At 38.6% G+C, this 22,743-nt stretch overlaps 1 protein-coding gene across 5 annotated transcripts in view; it reads right to left on the minus strand.

Moving 5' to 3' along the window:
- Positions 1-22,743, minus strand: part of MAPK10 (mitogen-activated protein kinase 10) — a 143,144-nt gene that overhangs the window by 56,388 nt on the left and 64,013 nt on the right. For 4 of the 5 annotated variants that reach the window (XM_083860783.1, XM_083860786.1, XM_083860782.1 and 1 more), the window contains 2 exons: positions 20,476-20,547; positions 10,877-11,046 (listed from right to left, as the gene is read on the minus strand). In XM_083860783.1, the coding sequence (XP_083716909.1) occupies positions 10,877-11,046; positions 20,476-20,541 (236 nt within the window). In that variant the 5' untranslated portion in view covers positions 20,542-20,547. Of the gene's footprint in view, positions 1-10,876; positions 11,047-20,448; positions 20,548-22,743 lie in introns of those variants that run through there. The other variant, XM_083860784.1, reaches the window with a different exon arrangement.

Raw genomic sequence — 22,743 nt, forward strand, 5'->3', positions numbered from 1 at the left:
GTCAAGATTAATAGTGAATTCCATAGTGCTTAAATTTCAAAGACATTCCCATTAAATTGGAGAATTTTAAGAAAAAAAGTTCAAAATGTGTGACTCTATTTTTGCATTTCAGTGTTTTATCAGGAAAGACAGCTGTTCTCACTCATCCCTTCCCTCGTCCTGCTGCCCACACTGCTTTGGTGAAGTCCATACTGGCTGTCCTGAATCACCTTCCTGCTCTCCATGTTCACAGCTTCTAGAAGGATCTGTTCCATGATATTCTCAGGCACATAGATGAGGCTGACAGGCTGGTAGTTCCCAGGGTCCTCCTTTCTATTGTTTTTAAAGACAGGTACAGTATCCCTCTTTCCACTCACCTGGGATTTCACCTGAGTGCCATGGATTTTCAAGTATCATGGAGAGTGGCTTGGCAACTGCATCAGCCAATTCCCTCAGCACGCTGGGATGGCTCTCCTTGGGTCCCACAGATACATGCACATTCAGGTTCCTCAGTGCTCATAAACCTGATCTTTATTTACAGTGGGAGGCACTGTGCTACCCCAGTCCCCATCCTGTCTCCCTCCACAGGAGAGGTGTGGGAAAAGAGGTTGCCACTGAAGACTGAGGGAAAAAGTCTCCTTTCTGGTAGGAGTGTCTACTACCTGGCTCAATAGCTTACATGCTTACATGCAAACACAAAGTCCAAGTCCACAATTCACCCAGCCCCTTTACTGCCACCCATAAAGGATTAAACAGTGTCACTGTCATATCCATAACAGTCCAATGCTGAATCTGTATTGCTCATTCTTTTTCAACCACTACAGTCATTGCCTAAAATGTCAAACACAAGCAGCCCTTTACAGCAAAGATAAACTTGGAAGCAGAATTCATTCATAATTCTAAGGACAGCTAGATCTGAAAAGTTCTCTGTGAAATTTATTTCACAATTCAGTCATTTTGAATTGTGAAATTCATTTTATCTGCCAAAATTCCAGATGGGAGGGTCTGAAGAAAGGTGTTTGAGCCATCACATATAAGACAGTGTAGATGACAATGCACGGATAAAAAAGGATGGAACACTAATTTTTGATAAACATATTTACAATAAAAGTTAATTATCTTCCTAATTACATGAACTGGTGATGCCCTAAAAGAACCCAGCAGTTATCAGTTGTGCATATTGATGCAAGACAAAACTCTTCCCATAGCCATTTTCTCTCACAAAGACAGTGGGGATACAGTGATACAGTGGGAAAGGCAATGTGGAAACAACTATAAAGTTCACACATTGCCTGGCACACCACTCAATGGGCTCTGGCTTGGTTTGCCAGGAGATTAAAATATTCATGAGGATGCTGAGTATGGAGCGTGTTTACATCCTTCTCATCTGCATGTGCTCTGCTAATTCTTTGTACTTGGCTCTGAAAACCACTCTGCTGTTCAATACTTTTCTGAACAGAACTATAAAATCAGTACTTTCTGGTCCTGAATTGTCACTAAGTCACTACACAGTCTGCTAGCTGCCGGTAGCTTTTGTTAGCTGCCAGCCTAGGAAATTCAACCTGGGCAGCAAAAGGAGCCAAGTTTCTTTTCCATTCTGCTTTAAAAGGGCTCTAGACCAATACACTTTCTTTTACACATGAAGCACGTAAGAGATGACAACCTCATGGTTTCCAGAGTATCCTACACTACTCACTCTTGACATGCTCAAGGATTTACCAAAGCCAGAGCAAAGTAAGAAACTGAAAAATGGACCAGACCTAGGGCTGCCTATCAATATTCAGTAGCAGGAAAAGCATGGGCAAGAGAAGCCTAAGTGTGATGTGCAGGTAAACCATATTAAGTAGATGTTTGCCCCACATCTGGAGAATGGGTATACGACACTGAATTTGGCAAAGAGATCTGACATTTACTGCTCTGGACTCAGCAGGGAATGCAAGCTTTGGACAATTTTCAAGTTTGTTAAGCTGCACAGCCAGAAGAAGTCCCATTTCCATGTTTAACAGAATTTATAAGACATGGGAAATAGTGGCACTGAGGCAGAGTCTGTGCACCTGGCAGAAGCTCAGTGCCTACCACATTCAAACCGTCACTCACGTGATAAACCTGCTATTTTTTGGACCTACAAACTGGAATAGAAACCAGCTACTATCTTACTATTACACCCCCACAAGTACAATTTAAAAGACTTGCTGGCTTGCCTGACAAACAGAACAAAAGCTGTCTCTTGGGTGAATAAGAAATGCTATTTCATGTTTCTTGCTGCATTTCTCAAATTATTAGAAACCAAAATTCAAGTGTGGAATAAAAGTGTACCGCTACCAAGCCTTCACCTACAATGTGATAATCATGGGAGAAAAAAAAATTAAGTTTAACCCTAAAAGGCTACTCAAATTGTAGTTTCCTCAAACCAAGCCTGCGATCTCTACAAGGCTATTCTAAGCAGAACCAGCATAGTTTACCTGCTGCATAACAAGCCAAAGTGTCTTTTTCCAATGGGAACAAAAAGAAAAATATTAGGCGTTGCACACAGGTAAAACCTTACAAAGGGAAGGCCTTCTAAAATCAAGGGTCAGGCCTGTTACTTTGGCTAAGTAGAAAAGGTGTGTGGGAAAGAGGCTCAGCTGAATTAGGAGTAGAAAAACAAGTTCTAAAATCATCATGTGTTCAAATTGTGGTGTGTGGTGGTTGGTTGAATTATGTTTGTTATGCTTTAAAACCATGTATCTGATTAGTGGCTAATTGCTTAAAAAGGCCAGGGTTTTGCAATAAAGTGGCTCTCCTTTGCACCTGCCTGAGGACCCTGCATCACTACAGACCCTCATCCCAGAGTTAGGTTTTTGAGTTGTCATGTTACACCAGAAATTTCAACACATGGATTTGTAGACAGAATTTTAAAACATTGTATTTGAAGCCAGAAAAGAAAAAAAAAAAAAAAAAGATAAAAAATCAATCGACAGTAACAATGAAAAAATTCCATACAAATAACACCCAGAAACAAACAAACAACCCCCTGGAGAGGGGTTTGCAGTCCTTGCAAAGGAACTCCTGTATTTGAGTCTTCCTACTTTCTGCTTCCCTTTCTAACTATCTGTCTCTATTGCAGACTCTTGCCCATTCTGGTGAATTTTCCCACTCATGTCATGCCAGACATGCCTTGCATTGGTCACAAACTTCACCCAGGCTTCACACAGTATATCTTGTTTCATATTGTCTTTCTATCTTGCACAACTTCTGTTTAAATATTTTGGGCTGTCACTGGCTCTTATCTGAGGACCGGTCTTGGAACAAAGCACAATATGCTGCTTTCTGTAAAGCACAGTGAAAATCTATAAACTACATTAACATCCAAGAATAAACACCAACGATACATGATGAGAAAGACAACTGTATTATCGGAGCTACATTTCCTTCCAGACCGGCTCTATTTTTTCTATTTCTGGTTCCACTGCTTCTTTATGTTGATGCCTGCCCCTTTATTTAGGTGCTCTGTCCTATTGCCTCACCTCCCTGATTCCATGTGGCCACAGCCATTCTCCTACCACAGGAGAAAGCCCTTGGTCCCAAGAGGGAACAGAAATGTTTTGTGCAATTGGTCTCATTTGAAACACATGATGTGATGATGATGCAACACTGCTCATTTCAGTGGGGACAGGATTTCAGGAATGACACGGAAGGATAAGCCTGAAATCTTTTAAGGAACAGCTACTGTTAAGGAAAAGCACTGACAGGAGTTAATGCCAAACCCAGTTTTCCAGGAGGGGCAAAGAGAGTCTTCAAAAAATCTGTCCAGTAAGTTGCATCACAGTAGTGACCCAGCACAAATGTGAGAAAAGGAAGATCTGTCAGTGGCCAAAAGGAAGCTTTTGACAATGTAGGAACAGATAAGTACCTGACATCTGTAAAGAGGGTTTGAAAACATCACTGTCTGATGGCAAAAAGTAAATTAAATGGAGTAAATGGAGTTTCTAACCAACCAACACAGAAAGAGCATAAGTTTCACAATTACAATCAGTTGCTTCCCTGCAGGCACAGAATTTACACACAGCTGATATATTTTTTAATGGCTCCAAGGGGACCACAGATCCAGCCACAGCTATGAACAAACCTGCTCTGTGCCTTAGGGCTGTACCAATGCAGCTGAAAACCCTGGCTGCCAGAGCTCTCAAATGAGCCTGACCCTGCCTTTACAGCACTGAATTTGTGACCAGGTAAAGGGAACATTGCTGCCAGGGTTCACAAAAACAGATTGCACAGAGATTGTTCCCTCACGAACTTACTTACTTTTTCTCCCCCATAAACTTGCAGAGTATAAATATGGAATGGATTTTGCCTGCTTAACTGTTGTAGTCATGGAAACCATACAGGTTCTTTAAGGAGAAAGGAATCAAAAAAGGACATAGAAATATAGGCAGTGTATTTTAGAGACAAAAGACATGATTTCTTTGCTAGAAAAGAATACTGTGGCGCATTTTACATACCATTTGTGATTACCATTACATTTTACATTTTAGATTTCTCTATACAAGCAAAGGGAAATGAAACAAAAGAAGACAAACATGAAATACATGGTGATTCCCTGCCTACCAGGAATCTCTGCATTCTGACAGATAAAGGACATTACAAAAAAAAAAAAAAAAAAAAAAAAAAAAAAAAGAGAAATTGAGAAATATTTTTGGATTGATCCCTTTTTTTTTTTTTTTGCTTCCTTTTCACTTAGAGATAATTGTACTGGATAGAAGATGCTGCAAGAATCAAAGCAAACAATGACCAAACACAATCCATCTGTCCCATTTTCAGATGTTATGTATAGTTTGTCACATGGCAACAGCTCTCTGTGATCCTAACAGCAATTCCTTCCACATCCAAGCTCAGTTCTTTGCTGCAGGAGCACTCTAAGACATGGCCTCTTCCTCTCACTCCATATGGAAGCAAACTGTCTCTGGAGATGTGTTAATATGCAAACTCTAATAAATCAGCTTAAGAAACACAAATCTGACCAATTTAAATAAGCACCATCACTCAATATTCTGGGTCAAATAGAGAGAGCGATACCATTGGGAATCTCTCAGCACCTTAAAATTCACATGCTGATGATCCAGATTCCAAATACAACTGGGAAATTTGCTGTCTCCCTCAAGAATCAAAGCATATATACATCAGAATCACAATGCAGAATGTGCTATTTCAGATGTACACCAGATCAATGGGCAGCCAAATACATACAGTTTTTTGGTGTTTCAGAGCAATGGCATGCTAGAAAATCCAAGGAATACCACAGTGTAACTGCAAACTGGGAGCTGGGGAAAAATCCTGCAATGTACAAATGAATGAGTGAGGTTTGAAATTTGCTGTGAGTTTGCTTTCCAGTGTTTCAACAAGAAATTCCCAAATTGGAAAAAAAAAAAAAATAGAAAATCTGGCAAATAGTTTAAACTACTTGTTAGAAAAAAAAAAAAAAATCACCATGTGTTGCCATTGTATGGGATGATATTACCAATGAGAAACATGGCAGAAATTGTTTATGCTGGCATGCTTATTTCACTTTAAGCAACAATTCCCAGTGCAAAGCGACAGCTATTTCCTACATTCCTCTCACAGAACACACTTGTAAAACTCTCTAAATGTTGCTTTCAAAAACCTCCTCAGGAGGAGGATGTCAAAGTACATCAGCAAAGCACACAACAGCTTTGAGAAAGAGAACGTTGGCTGAACAAATGGACAAAATTTGAAGAATTTACAACAGAGCAGGATCAATTTGCAGTGCCAGCCAACAGAATGTTAAGCACAAAAAGCCTGCAAGAAGTAACTGTGTAACTGGAATGAAAGTACCCAAACTCACATGTGCCCAGTTCTGATTCACACAAGAGGCCAGGGCTGATGAAATTAATGCTGCCACTCCCTTCAGGGCCACTGAAATTTTAGGCATATCCAAATACATTGTTCACCCCATTTTGCCTCTGAATGACATGTATTCTTTCTTCTCCTCTTCTGAGGAAAATTAGTGATTAATCCCACAAAGAAAACACCTCTGAACTTCAATGGAACAATGCCAGTTTATACATGCACAAATGTTGGTCTCTATCAGGGAATACTGTATTTCAATTCAGTGACACAAAGAAATCAAAACAGTATTACTGGGATAGCAGGACCATGATGGAGAAAAATATTCATGCCTCAAGAACTTGAATACACCAGCATCCAGCTAAACAATACAAATAGAATTGTGTATTAGCTGTAAAACACTGATATGACCACTATTCTCTATGTTTTTCCCCCTGCACAATAGCAAAAACACAAGCATGGAATTGATTAAAATCAGAAGCATCAACTGCTCTTTTCTATGGCTTTTACCATTATTCCCATTGGAATATCCCTTGAGATCCTTACACCCAGCCCAGGAGTCAATGGTGCTACACAAAACCAGAACTGAAGGATAATCATTGTACAAAATGTGTACATTTTGTGTACAGCTCAAGTGTTTCTGCATCTTGTAGTGAACAATAACTGTCACAGATCTCCTCCAGCCTTTGAATACTCTGGGAAGTGATTGAGTCACCATCCCTGGAGGTATTGAAAAAGATGTGCAAATGTGGCACCTGGGGACATGGTTTAGTGATGGACAATGCTGGAGGAATGGTTGGACTCAGTCATCTTAAGGGTCTTTTCCAACCTAAATGATTCCATGGTGCTGTGATTACTTTAGGGAAAGAGTCAGCAGATTTATAAGCTACAACAAACACCACCATCACCACAGGCTGATCTGAAAGAACTCTGCCCTCCATAAGATTCAACCACCAAATTACAATTAAATCAGCAAAGGAGAACCTATGGTACTAATAGGCAACACAGCAAGCTATTTATTAGGCAACACAGCAAGCTATAGAGTCTTGCTGGCTCTACTTATTACAGATTCGGGCTCAAAAGCATTATCAAAACACTAAATCAAAGAAAGATATCTGCAGCACATTTCCCAATTTACTACTTCAGGAGTATATTTACAGTCTCCTCTATATCTGCAGATGAGGTGTCTTTCTAAATTTATAATGCATTCACTGAAAACCTCCCATAAAAGCATAATTCCTGCTCCCATATCCTCCACTGAAACATTACTCACACAGAAACTTCCTGCATCAATGAGACAGAATAAAGCCCTTCCCAGTCAACCCCCCCAGTCCAGCTGACACATCATTAGACCACATCTCAACATCATGCAGCATGAAAGCTTGTGCTCACTTTTAAGAAAAGACCAAGATAAAAGATTTCAGCTAGAAGGTATCATCAGGCCCATTTATTTGATGTTCACAAAGACAACTTTGTTTTCAAAGCTATCACTTTCTCCTGAGAATACACACAGGTATAGCCACTGTGTGGTCATAAACCAGGCCAAATGTCTTCATAAGATACTGCTAAGATTTTAATTACTTGTGTCCTCAAGCCTGTAAGTGATGCCTTCCCTATCTGCCTTGGAAACCTGGACTTCACCCTTGCTTCCATCATAAATTCAAAAACTGTCAGAGGCCCTTCAAATTGCTTTTGAAATATTTCTGCGCAACACCATTTTTCTAGACATCACAGACAGTATCAAAAATATCACAGGCAACATAAAAATGATAGCTTGCAAACCACAGCAGAAAACCTACAGATCAATTACCTTGTTTCCAGGCAAAAAAGCACTCATCTAAAACATAAAGAAACACCCACTCCAACACCAGCATATTTCTGTCGATTTTATGGAACATGAGAATTCCTCTCCATCCACCATCATCCACCATGCACAAACCCAAGCTGAAAGTGACCTGTCTCCCTTTCTCAGCCCCTTGCAAAGTAAGATGGGTGTCAACTCCCTTCTAACATTGCAGAGGGGTATCAGCTACTTCTTCTCTCTGCAGTTTAAGTGGCACATATCTAATTAAATTCAGAAAATTGTTTTCTGTTTCTATTTCAGACTGAAAGATTAACTAGTTACAAGCCTGTGCAGTTTTTACAACCACAGCTTGATCTAATAAACTCCAAGCTGCATTTCAGCGATGGCCCATTGTCATCACGCCTGTAATAACAACATGATAATGATATGCAAACACACCCTTTATAGGCTTTCTCACAGATGTCAGTGTGATGTACAGTGAGCAAACAGCCTACACTTTTATAAAGAGTAGCATTTGTAGGCTGAAGAGGAGCTTCCCTGCTCAAGAGATTCCAGGCAGCTTGTTTCCTTTATTTCTTTTGGCTGCTAAAATAATTTTGTGAACATAGTTAACACAAAACCCATTGAAAGAGCTCAAAGATTAATTTCCAAAGATCCTGTATGTAGTATGTCTGTAGAAAGACTATTTCTTTACTGGATTCATAATTATTTCACATGGGCACAATTATAACAATCACACCATGTGGCTTTCTCTTTTTCACATAATTTACTAAATTATCATCTCCTGAAGGTTAAATGTCTTTATTGCTTCCATATCAAGAAAGTAATTTCTTCTTTGATGCATTTTCACCACAATCCAGTGAATACAAGTCCCTACTTTTTTCATAACCACATCCCCTGCTTCCTGTGCCTGCTTCTGTTCCATGACATAAATTGTTTTCCACTGACATTCTCCTGCTTGTCTTGAACCCTGTTCATTGAACTGTATGAGAAAGGTTTCAGTATTCTGCAGCTTTGCCTAGGAACCCTGCAACACCTTCCAGAGCCTGAAAAACATCAGGCCTCTCCTCCTAAAAGGAGTTACCATTCAGCAGTCATGCTCCATCACTCCATAAAACCAAGTGTCACTATGCACCAGAGCTGTCTCCAGTAGCTGGGCAGCCAGTTATTCCACTCAGTGACAGGTAGTGTCCTTACCTACAGTTATCCTGAAGGAAAATCCAGACTGTGCAAGCTCTGAGAAGACTGAGCCTAAAACCCTCTGTGCCATCCTACCTGTGCCTGCCCTTGGCAGAGGGAAATCAGAAATCACTCATTTGGTTTCTACACCTCTCCTAATTCTGGCAGGAAGGGGCAGAATTGCATCCCAGATCTGTGACACTTCTTGAACAAGGCATCAAGTATAAACAGAGCCACTGGATCTGAAAGAATCTACGACCTAGGTTTTTCCCCACTATTTTCCTAGAGGCACTCCTTGGGACTATTCTTTGCAAAGGATCAAGACAAGCAAGGCAAATAACTTTCCCCATCAGAGCAAGCTCTGCTGCACAAATAGGCAGGTTTTCAGTATTTTTTTAACCTAATCAGCTTTTTCTAGATGTAACTCTATTTCCATCAAAATACTTCTAAATAGAGTAAGCTTCTACAGTAGAAACTTATTCTAATAAAGTTTACTGTGTAAGCGCATTATTAATTAATGTTAGGTAAGGAGAAGCTTACACAACTGAAGATGTTTCTCATCATGTATTGTTTTCTCTTAGCTAAACTACAAATATTTATCTCCCAATTGTTTTTTATTAATTAATCACTTCACCATTGATTCTTCATGCTTTGCTGACAGGTGGTTTGTTGTATTTCTGGTAAACTATGCCTTACGACAGGCAGTTTACTATGTAACACAAACTAAAAAAAAATGCTCATTATCTTCCCCATCTATTGTGTAATACTTCTATATTGGTATCACCAAAAAGGCATTTTATGGCCTCTCCATGCTACTCACCATTTCAGGGGATTTGTGTTAACTTTCACTTGAACTTGCTTGTTTTCTGATTTGATTTTCTTTCCTAAGAAATTCCTAATTTTTGCTGTCAACTCTTAGCATGGAAGTAAAATTCACAGCATGCTTTTGATTTTATTTAGCTTAATTTCTCTATTTTCTGCTGCTCATAATTGATCATTACAGCAATTCAGTTGCAGAGAGATTCAACAAAAACTGATTTTCCTCTGAAACAAATAGAGGACATTAAGGAGGAAGGAAAACCATCTCTGCTTTATATGGAATTGAGCAAATAGTGCAAAATTAATTTCAATAGTACTGAACCCAAAATATGCCTCTTTCCCAAAGCTGATTTAAAAGCAACCTTGAGTTCTTTTGTGTTTAAGATAAGGAATATGGTACTTGGCCATTTAGGTCAGTCCTTGGACTTGCATGGTCTCAAAGTGTACTAAACACAAGAAGCGATGGACTGAAACCTAAGGATGTGTTGTCAGTGCGTAACACACATTACATCAAATTCTGAAAAAAAAACCAAACAAGTGACAGATGGAATTAAGACTTTAGCTCTGATCAAGTTATAGATAAAATATTGTTTTAGTTACCCAAATGCCTCATAATTAAACAGTCAACAAACATCTGCACTGAGACATTTAAGTACAAGCCACAGAAATTTAAAAGCCATGTCTAAAAATGCAAAGGCAAAAAACCACCCAGGATTCCACAACTTCTGAACATGCTAAATTCAAGTTGCATTGTTTAGGAGAGCTACTGAATTTGCCTTTTGTTCACATTATTCACATCACTGAAACATCACTTTTAAGAAATAAAGGAAGCATTAGCAGTTACCTCGATTTGAAAGGCTTCCACCCTGAATATTTGAGAATACTATGGGATGTGACAAGTTTCTGTGTTGCTCTCAGTGACTTTTACTGTAAAAAGACTAAAATTACAGGCTTTACTTGGGATATTATATGCACTGCCTCTGGAAATAGTGCCACAGTTGTCAATTAAGATAAGATCTCTCTCCTGCTTTCTTGCTAGTTCCATTTTGCTGTGTGGAGAAGCAAACCCATTGCTATCACTCTCACCAGCCGGGAAATTTATTAGTAAACCACTGGGCTCCTTCTGCCTCGGGACATCTGTTGCCTGACTGCTGTTTTTTTGCAACTTTAGACAACGGCTGTGGCTGGCAAAGAGATGCAAAATGCCAGTTCTTCTTTCAAAGCATCACGAGAGAAAGTGCTGATACTCACCAAACTATTCCCTGAGCCCCAGAGCCAATAGGTTTCAAGTTCTGGTAGCGTTTGAGGACTGTGAAGGTCGAGTCACCCACTTCGACGCTGTAGAACTGGTTGTCAACTTTGCTTTTGCTCATGTTGTAATGTTTGGCAATATATGACACATCCACTTGTTTCCCAAATCCCTGTTGTACAGAAGAAGGGAAGGGGAGAGGGATTGGTAAAAACAGAGAAACCAAGGCTGGTAAAACATTAGGATACCGATAAAGCACTGTCAGCCTAATTGTTCAATATAAACTCTTGTAATTTTTGGCTCGTTTTCATGAAGACTGTATGAAACCTCCTTTCATGCAGGAAGTCACCATAAAAAGGCACTGATTAAAGAAAACCAGTGAATTGTCCAGCTGATGTTTGCCACACAGTTACTGCCAACTACTGGTCTTTGCCTGCCTCACTCCTGCTTCATGACTATTGGGTTATGTGCTGATCCTGCCCTCATTTGTTCTGCAATTAATTTAAAACAAGATGACTTTCATCAGTGTGGAAGTGGGACAGGAGACACAGGAATCAGGCTCCTCATTACAGATCAGACAGAGAAAGCAGATGTATTCCCATGAGTGCTAAAATTTTCCCTGAGACATGATAAAGGCCTTGAGAACCTTTCAACAGGGGTTGCAGAAGAAACAGAGCAGTGAATGAGACAAACTGACCCAACATGGCTCAGTATCACAGAGATTTATTCAGAAGCTCTGGAGGTCTTCAGGAGTTCTGAGTTCCTAAGGACAGGGGGAGTTGCTCTCATGACCTAACAAATGCAGTAAACACCAATTTTCGTGACACAAAACCAAGCACTGTAGTTAGCACTGCACAGCAGGGTTCCTCCCCAAAACTGTAAAATTAAAATCCAATAATCTTCACAAGACTTAAAAAACCCTCCCTCAATTTCATAAAATTACCATACAGCAAGTTACATTATAACCACTTTATGTCTACTGCTGAGCTCAGCTCCCAATGGACAGAGCAAATTTATAGTAATTTGAGATAAAAATCAGAATTAAGTGCTTGTAATTTAGGATTCTATAGTACACGATTCTGAGCACAGGATGCAAAATCTCAACATATTACAACAGATTTACCCTTAAAGAGTTGACTGTTCAGTTATGGAAGTCAAGACATGCCCAAATGCCTTCTATAATGGAAAAACAAAAACCAGCTGTGCCTCTATCTATTTTTTTTTTCAGTGCTCCCAAACACAGTTTAAAATTTTTCTTATTTGCTCTACTATAAATTTCTTTCACCAAAAAGATCTGAATGATCAAATGTGTCATGTGTTTATGGACTATTAAATTGAAATTTGATGGAGCTGGGAAAAGAAAGCAAGGTTGATTTTGATTACATTACTCTTTCAATTAAAAAGTACATAATTCCAGTGTTCCGAAAATCTGGCCATTAAAAACAGATTACTGACCTTGAAAAGAACTTGGATTTTAAGTTTTGTCTTGGAAAATTATTATTATTTGTGTGTCCATTGTCTGACTGGAAGGCCCTTTGGCACTGGACAGCATCATCCTAAACACCTCATTTAGAGACTTTGAAACATTTTAATAAATGCAGCTCTTCATTCAAATACAAAGTCTTATCTCAGAAGACCAAGTGGAAACTTGTTCATCAAACATTGTGAGGGGGAGAGCAGGACAGGCCTTGCCCTTTCACAAAAAGTGAGAGATTGATGGACACAGTGACACAGCGCTGAATTGAAGCTTCCAGAGAGCGAAACGATTCCAAAAGAGGCTTGAATTTTTCTTAGTGGAAAAAACCCAGCCTGCATCTGACTCACACTGTTGTAGCCTTAGTCTTAAAACACCTTCCATTTAGCAAAGAGAAATGCATAAATGTGGCTGTTCAGCTCAGGTATTCCTACCAGACCTGGAATTGAGAGGTTTTCTTGGCCTTTTTTAATAACATGCTCCTGATTGGCAGGAATTTCACAGCTTCCTCTGGCTAGACAAACACATTTGGAGTTCATTTTTTTCCTGATGTCATTATCAAAATAATGCAGGACATATTTAGCATTAACACCCATTACTCTGAAACCAATGTTTATGTATAAAGTGTCAGCATAAAAATTGCATTCCTGAGTGAGCCTGACTCATAGCCAGCTCCTCTGGAAGTACAGATAGAGTGAATTTTTAAATCAAATTGGATGACTGTGTTAAGGCTTGGATAAGCCAGGCCTGCCACAACTTGTTTGTGTCCTCACTCCCAAGCTACCTGACAGCTCGTTGTGTGGTATGGAGCTACACGGGAGCACATATTTTATCACTCTATCTCTAAAATAAAAATTACTTGCTTTTAAGTTAGCCTGTGTGAACTACTAGCCTCGGGAAACTCATGCTACATACAGTGGGACTTCTGAACTGCTGCAGTTCCAGCAGCTGGTTCTTTTAAATCCAAGAAATGTCTTAAAAATCAATTAAACAGCTCAGAAGAACCACTCCGTAGTACCTCAGTTAGATGGGTAATTAACATATCCAATTGCTTCAGTCAACAGCAATTAAAGTTGTGGACCCAGAAGACCACAACTGATAAGAAAATGGAAATGTCCTGATGAGCAGCTCTCCTCTGCACAACACAGACCATTCCTATGACAATCTGCTCCTAACTGTGTGTGAGAGGGAAAGGTAAAGATTGTTTTATTTTTCATGGAATCATTTTCTCTTTTTAGATTAGCATCTTTTTCCCTACTTAAAATATTGTGCCCCATAAGGTCTTTAGTAGAAAATAAACACCAAGCATTACTTCTAAAATTCAAGGCAGGCTGATTTAGTTTGAAATTTACTTCAAGCAGAATGTCTCCTCTGAGTGACAAAAATTTCAGTTTTGTGGACAGGCCAAGGTCCAGCTCATCTACTAAGTTGCCTCCTTGCTTCAAACCCACACTGCTAAAAAGCTACAAAAAAATCCTACTCTATATTTTCCATTTTTTACCAAAGCCTACATAAGCAAAACAAAAACATAGTAAGGTTATTAAGCTCAATGCACTGTTTACTTTCATAGCAACAGGAGATGACTGATATAAATATCCTTGTCATAATGCTGACTCAAATCAAATCCCTAAGTCACTGAATTAACAGCAATATTGGATTAATCACGTTTGATCAGATCCCCAAGCCAAGCTGACCCATAATCAAGAATCATCTCTGGTTGATCCAACAGCCACTTCCTAATGAGGACAAGAAAATGGCAGTTTTGTTTCACTCCAAATTAAGGTAAAAAATCTTTTCCCTCCAGCAAGGAAATTCATACTCTTTACAGAGCATGAAAATGTTAGCTTTAGTTTCAAGCCCTGATGAAAAGGTTCTTCTCTAAATCTTCAAATTCACATGGCTCATCTTAAAGAAGCATACACACCACTTTTTTGTCTTCTCCTGTTACATCCTCAGTGCTCATTTGAGCCCATTCCAGAAGCTTTGGTGTTGTTACAGATATTAATATTCCCCCAGATGCCCCCTGGTACACCACTAAGTGATTTCAAATTCAGGTTTTACTGCACAATGCTTACAAGTCCTGTACAGGCAGCTTAAGTTAAAGTTTTGATTATGTGGCATCAGAAAGGTATCCAGGGCTAGGAATTTCCAGCATACACCCTTCTGTAGATGCACCTAACCATAAACTCCTTTCAAATGTGATTGAGACCAAAATCATAAGAAACCAGGAATTAGCACTTCATTAAGAAATAGATGGGGGAAGGAAGTTTATAGATACACATTGCAATCAGGTTATCACAGTAAAAATGTACAGGTCTCATATAATAAAGTGAGTTCCAGTGAGTTAATAAATTTTCAGGTGAACTTCAAGTGAACTTGGGCAAGCTACAATACTGAGGCCCCAGATTAACAGTGAACGCTGCAGGTGTGAAACTTCAAACAAGACACATCTAAGTTTCTCAGACCTCTGTGTCAGATGAAAGATTATTCCTCAGAGACAAAGTATGCATGGAAATGCCATTTGTTCTAGGTTTCCATAAACCTTTGGACAATGAAATTACATTACTTGAACAGTGACAGCTTTCATTTCTTATGTACAAAATGAACTTAGCTTTCATTTCTTATGTACAAAAATGCATTAACCATTACTTTCTCCTTTCAGTACCTAATTGAAAACTTCTAAAGCACACACAGACACATTCCCCAATGCCATTCTCTAATCTCCATACTGAGAAAGTTAAGAGTAAGAGAAGTGAAAGTTTCTCAGCCCTGAAAACCTAACTATCCTTGTTAGCTCACTTGAGCATATAGCCACATTTGCAATGATGTTTGCTTAGTAACCTGACAAGTGAAAAAGAGAAAAGAAAATAAAGTGTCAAGACTAAAGCATTTGAGATGAAGGAAAAAGATACTCTCATCATTACTGTTTAGAGAGTATATATTTTGCTTTGAAAGGACAAGTATTTAAAAATTCAGTGGAACTCAAATAACTTACTGCCTCACACAAACTCTATTCTTTTCCTTTCTTTCAGAATACAGAGAGCAAAAGAGTTAAAAAGCCAAACAGAAATAAAATTATGTTATTTTCTACATTATAAGGTGAATTGCTTCCTGATATCCCATTTTATTTGTCCATTTCTATCCAACAAAATAACTATACTTATTATATTTTACTGACAGATCTTTGTTTCTGAACACCATTCCTTCTATTACTGACAAGCCTAAAATATGGCAATTTCTTGCAGCTCAGCATCTCATACATTTCAGCTTTTATAAACACAAACCATGCTAGCGGCAATTTAAGGCAAATTGCTCTCCTTTGCATCTCCAAGACACTGAGCACTGTCACAGATTCCGCTGGCAGCATCAGCAGAGGGGCAACTTCACCTCAGCGTTCACATCCTTCCCCCTCTGCCCACGGAAATCCTGGCAGGAATACCAGCTCGAGGTGCCATGATGCAAGGCTACTGAAATCAGTCAAAGCCCTCCACTAAATGCAGGTGAGGGAAGGAATCAGATGGAAGACTGAAAGGCTGGCTCCTAATCTGCAGCTGGCACAGAGCCCAGGGATGAGCAGGATGGGGCAGAGGGGATGTTCTGAGCCAGACATCACGATGGCTCCCCAGTGGCCCCCACATCCTCAGACTAAGAGACTGGCATGGACCACAGCACATTTCAGAGGTGGATGCCTTTGCTTCCCTCAGGATACAAAAGGATAATATCTTAAAGCTACAATTTAACCTTAAAACACCGAGGTTGCACAGACTGAAATTCACGAGTACGGTAAAACCCTCAGTCTTCTGGCCAGCTCTGAAAACGTCATAGAGGCAAGCCCTGCTCACCCAGGTGCATCTGCTAAGCCAACAGCACTATGAATTTAATGGCTGTCCTCCCACCTGCACTGCTCTAACTCTCACAGAGATTTCAAGTGCCAGAATTCTGGCATGAACATGAATTTGCTGAGCCCTCTACTTCAAATTTAATGGTTGAAGGTTTTGCTGTGTAAATTTGTATGGCCACAGAAGGTACCACTTGGGAAATATAGAGTATATTTGCATAGAAAGATCTACTAAATTATTTTAAATCGTGTATTTTATATATGACACATTTATGGCAGAAATTTTATCTATTTTTTTCTCCATAAAGCCAGACTTCTCACTTATTCTGGCTCTCCCTGAACTCAAAAGTCCATAAACAGTGATCCAATCTCCTACACAGAGTTTCATCTCGTGTGTGTGGGGTTACATGAAACATTACAGATTTTGGTCTTACCAGCCACATCGCACCACAGTTCTCTGTCCTTCCATCTCATTCTCCTCCTGTGAGGCTTGTATCAGTCACCCAGTCTCCCTGATTTTATTGTGTTTTGAGGGGGATTGAAAAGCTAATTTCCAGCCTTCTTTTAATCTCTCTCCAGCTGCCTTGCCTCCCAGACAGGGGGCTTTCTGCATTTAGCCTTTCATGTAGACAATTGACCCCTGCAAACAACTCAGCCTTGATTGATCAGTGATTGATCTTTTTACATTTGCTTTATTCAACACATCATATTGAAGCATTTTAATAAATGTGGCACAATATTTCTAAGTGCTGGTTGGGTAATTTTTTTGTTAGGTTGGGGATTCTTTTGTAGTTGTGGTTCTTTGTTTAATTGTTTAAACACTCTGTCCTTGTTTAACCTCTTCTAACTGAGATACCAAAACCCATCAGCTCACCTAGCTCTTACCTAGTTCTGATTACACAGGAAGGACCAAGTCTGCCTTCTCCTTTTCAATTCTATCTACTCAAAACACAAAGCCAAGCGCTATTTAGTTAATTCTTCTCTTGTCCTCCACATGTTCACTGAGCTCTCAGTACTTTTAATTCCTTCATTCTTAGAGGCACCAAATTTTCATAGCTCATTTATAACTGTGGTATCATGTATTGCTCAGAAGTCACTGTATCCCAGAGGTGTGTCCTTCATTGCAGGCCAGACTTCTAAGAGATGAGCCATCTGTGAGTATCTGCACAAGAAAACACTACTTCAAATGATTCCTCATCCCTCTGATGCCTGAAGAGCTCAATGCAGACACACAGGAGACATCCAGCCCTGGTCATCACACCAAAGAAGGTTGAAAGGACTGATCAAGAAGCACTGAAAGAGAAGGTTCCTTGAGAGTGAGGTTCCTGTATGGAGAGGAACTAAATCAGTGGCCCAAATGCAAAATGTAGCCAAAGACACAGGAGACAAAGTAGATTTCTCAATAGAGCTATATAATTACAGTATTTGATGTGCAGACAATAGCTAATGAAAGGATTCTCCCTTTTACAAATAAAGACTGTATGGAGCTAAATAATCATACCTTTAGCTAGAAATAGACAACTCTTGACCCTATGAAATACCATTTTATTCACAGAAATCTAATATCAATTGTTGATAACTTTTAAATACCAACTAATTTTCCATTGGATAGAAGGCATAATCATAGGCCACACTATGTACAGAATTGTGCTCTAAATAAAGGTATCCCACATTCCTACAGCTTAGGGAACATGTAAATTCTGACAGGGCTATACACATTTTGATATTGATTAAAAAATTATATTAGAAGACTAAATGGAGAAAAACATGGATGAAGAAGTCAGTATTCTTTTGGAATTGTTAGATATTGTTAATATATTAGTATTAAAATTGAATGTCCTATTCTACCCATGATACATTACTCTGCATTACCTTGTGCTACAATAAAAATGTATAGGGTCCTACAGATAAAAGTTCATTGGTGATACCAGCCTCACAAAAATCTAATGAAATTCTATAGGCCTTCTTGTCCTACTTTTCTGTTATGATAGAAAAGCAGATGTCCTTTACCTCAGCCTTAAAAAAGGTGGCTGTTTCAGAACATGAATTGGCTACCCATGTCCAGTAATTCCAGACTTGGGTGTTTTCACACCTTGGTGTGAAGGGGTGGGGAGGTATATATTTGCCCTACTTGTGCTACTGAGTGTTTCTCAGGAAGGCCTGTTCTTTTTTTCCCGTAAGCTGGAAATCCTTAAAATTCTATTCCTGCTGAATTAGCATTTCATCATACAAAACTAGTATGCTCAGTGACATAAGCTGTATGTCAAAGAGAAAGCCCTGTAATTATGGATACGTCACTTTTCTTCTGAGCACATAAAGCTATGCCTTTTAGGCCACAGATATATATTACAAGAAAAATACACCCCCAGTACTAAAAAGAATCAGGATTCTCTTCAATACTGGAGCTTTAGAAAGGAACTTCAGCACAAACACTTTGGAGAAAGTCTGCAGTGAGGCATAAATTCCAAATGGAAGCATGAACAAGAATGGAAGAAGCAATATTACCACCTGGACATTATTGCTAGTCTCTAAATAAAGATCTGGATGTTTGGATCAAGGACAGAGATATAACCCCCATCTCCCTCTAAACAATACAAATGAACAGCATCCAAGACAGGTCTTAATGCAACCAGACACTTAATTCAGAGACTGTTCTTGCACATAGTTAGCTGTTATTTGGATCACGGCCTATCCTTATGGAGAGAATAAATTAACATGAAGCTTAAACCAGTTTTTATCCTCACGAGAATCGATCTGAAGGTCTGAAGACCTTGAAAACGTATCTGTGTGATAAGTGCTAGAAGGATGGAATTCTGTTCCCTGCAATGTCAGGATTGTATCTCTTGGTATGTATTTAGTGGGTGACATCACTCTGGGTACCTGCTGCAGCCATTAAATAGGAATTAATCTCACTCAGTGACAAAAATGCATCCAAAATTGCCTAAGTAAAAAGGAGAGGAGAGCTGTGCAAAAAACCACTATACTGCATAGTGAAAGTATTTTTTCATCAATAACACTTTTCTCATACAACCTGAGAAAAAACACCCTTTTTTGAAATTTTTGCAGGGTTTTTTTTTTTGGAAGCAAACTCTGTCAAAACATTACAAAAATACTACATTTGACATAGTGGAAGAGTTAAGCCAGTTAAACACATGCACATGAAAAATGGATGATAAAAAAGAGAATACAGTTAAGCAGATTATCAAACTGAATAGCCAAGACCCATCCCAGACTTGATGATTCCTAAGTCCAGATTCAACCTTCTCAGCAGAATTAATATTTAGTGTCCCTGAGTTAAAAAATAGAAAGCAAACTTTCCAACACCTGTCACTGTTTCGTGTTAAATGCCTACACAAAAGTAGTGTTCTTTTTTACAATTGTGCTTTCACTTGACTCCACATGTAATATAAAAGAAAATAAACAGTGTTCATCATAAATTCATTTTTAAGAATGCAGCATTGTTTTCAGCCTCAAAAAGTGAAGAATGTCCCCAATATGTCTCCAGTTAGATTACTGATGTCCCATCTCACAAAAAAAACCCCTTTAAAACTATGAAGAGACAGAATTCAAGCACAAAACACTGTTCAGAAGTAATCAAAAAAGTCATCTTTCATTCACGAGGGAAAATTATGCACACAGATTTGCAACTAAATATGTTAACTAAATTAACCAAGAGAAGCAAAAACTGGATAAATCAATGAGCTTTTTTCTTTGCATCAAAGATTTACTTTCAGCTACATGGGCTTCCAGACATTGTGACTCATTTCAAGGGTGATGTAGAAATACAGAATTGGCTTTAGTGCAGTCTCATGGCTCCAGGACCTCACCAGCACATGGTGTTCAATGGGAGACAAGACAAACACCACAATTTTAATTATGCTTCCTTCATTTCTAGTACAGGTAAACAGAAAATTATAGTCACAGGCCATAATGTAAAAATGGCTGTCTGATAAAAACAGAGACTAAGCTAAAATAGTTTAAATTTGCAGTTTTTCTGTTTGAAAACTGTGCCATTATTTTTCACTTAAAAAACCCTCAGAATATTAACTGATAGTTTATCCAAACAAAATCAAAAAATCATTAAGACCAGATTACAAAATAAACTTGAGGGAAAATAGAAAAGTAATCTTTTGTGATGCATTTCTCTAATTTTTTTCTCATCTTTATTAACCAGTTACTTGCAATAAGCTGCTGAAACTCAATTATATTTTTCTCTTACTATAGCATGTATTGCAAAAATGAAATACAAGTATATACTGTACCTTGTTTTACCTGTAAGGAACACACACCTGACAAAAGGCAATCTTCACATCCAGAGTAGGTTCACCAAAATAATACAAGAAATGGCGGCTCATAAATACCTGCAATTAAAGAAAAGTAGACATAGAAATCTTGTCTGGCTGCTGATGTGCAAGTATAATGCAGCTCTAGCTTCATTTGGATTCTAAAACCAACCTGATTTGTTATCCCGCTTGTGAAAAACAGAAATGTTGTAACACTGAACTGTAAAAAAGCTTTAAATTCTTTCCAATGCCTGTCAAGGTTATGGCCCCAAATATGACTTGGTTCCATCTGGAAAACTTTACAGTAACTGGTGCCATTAATTCAAAGTTTATCATGTCACTTGCATATTCCTACACCACCAACAACAAAAAAGATCAGGTCAATAATGTTCTAAACAATGTGGGAATAGGAAACACTTATTATTATGGGGAGGAAAAAATACAAGTCCTAAGTTGATAAGTATTAAGAAAGTTATAGGAGTGGAAAAACTAGTAACATCACTGTGTAAATTCATCCACTTTGTGAACATCCCATGTAGTTCTGGTCTTAACATTCTACCACTAGAAAAGCTATAGAAAAGGGCAGTAAGAAGGGCCCAAAGCACAAAGAGATTCCTCACATGAAACAATAGCACAGACTGGGGAGATTTTTTTTTTAGCCTTGAAAAGGACTCTCTGAGTGGAAATATGCTGGAGATACATAAAATGAGTGGAATACTGAAAAAATGAAAAGGAAAACATCCTTCCATTTTTTGTTCAAATAATTAAAAAAAAAAAAAAAGCGGCACCAAGTTATGTTATCAGAGTTAGAATCAATAATAGGAAATCATTCTTCATACACAGAGTAAAACTCTCTGCCTCATGTTGCGGTGGAAGCCAGAAGTCAACATAAGCACTAACATGATTAGGCAAATTCACATAAGAAGAAATCTGCTGAAGGCTATTAACCTCGAAAATATCACCCCTGACCCAAGGCACCCCTGAGTCACAATCTGCCACTCCATGCTCAGCCTATTTCTGGATTTCCCAGGCATCTGATACTGGCCCAGGGAGCCACAGACTAGTCTAGACTAGACAGGCTGTGCACCCCATTACAGATGTCCTAATTTAGTTCCACAGCACCACATCCAGCTCTGCTTAACCAGTCCTGTCCCAGCTACATCCTAGCATGGCACATCAGTGACAAGCACTCACAGCAGGGTTATCAGGCTGAGATAGGCAGCTATGTCACAAGACTTTGGAGAACATCAATTCCTCTGCCTGACTCTAAAAAAACACAGAAAACCCAGCCAAACACACAAAATAACAACAAAAACCTGTTAACAGTACAATGAAAAAACTAAAACATTAAGCTAAAATGAGAAAAATTATATAGAACTTCATGTTCTTTTGCTAAATGTAAGCTCATTGTAAAGACTTGAAAATGAAAATAAAAGAACCATCCAACCACTACTCCATAAAGATAAAGTTACAATTCTGAAACTCTATGTAGCTACTTATGGCACTTGCCTTCAGTAGGAACAACTAACTAACTTCAAGTGTAAATGGCACTAAATAAGACAAGACTTAATTTGGAGTCATTTCAACTCACACCAATTGGTCAGGAGTAAAGAAACTACAAGAAATATTCACCAATACTTGCCAACTTCAATGCATCCTGTGCCCTAACGTGTGTTTAATTTTTAATGAATGAATATATGAATAATCCTGTTATGAAAGCAAGTTTATGACCTTTTCTGCATCATGTTACAGTGTCTGAGATTTCTCACTGCCCACTGAGTCATTACCAGAGTCTCATATTCCACAGGGGGTTTATAATAGTTTATATTAAAACCAAAAAAGAAGAAAGGAAGTGGGTTTTTTTGTTGTTTGGTTTAAAAAAAAAAAAAAAAAAGAAAAAAGAAAAAAAAGCTTTTAACATTAGACATATTGCCAATGATTTCTGGAAAGCCAGCAGGTAATTACACTGTCATGCAGCAGATACACTCACTGGCTGTATGCATTGTATTGCTGTAATAATCAATGACTGAAATGTCAATAGCTATGACATACCACGTTCAAGACAGAACTTAATGGTGGAAAGTGAAGAAAGGAAGGGAAGAAAATTGGAGGAATTTGGTTTCTTCCTGAACTTGCTGTGAGAGTTTACTGAGAAGACACACTTTGTATTATGTATGCATTACTGGTCATACCCAGCTCCTCAGCTGTCGACAGGAATTACTGTCACTGTTAATAGCCACTCTGGGCAGAACAATAGACTGGTGAGTTTTATCA

This window comes from Zosterops lateralis, assembly GCF_965231275.1.
Source record: "Zosterops lateralis genome assembly, chromosome: 5".
Classification (NCBI taxonomy): Eukaryota; Metazoa; Chordata; class Aves; order Passeriformes; family Zosteropidae; genus Zosterops; species Zosterops lateralis.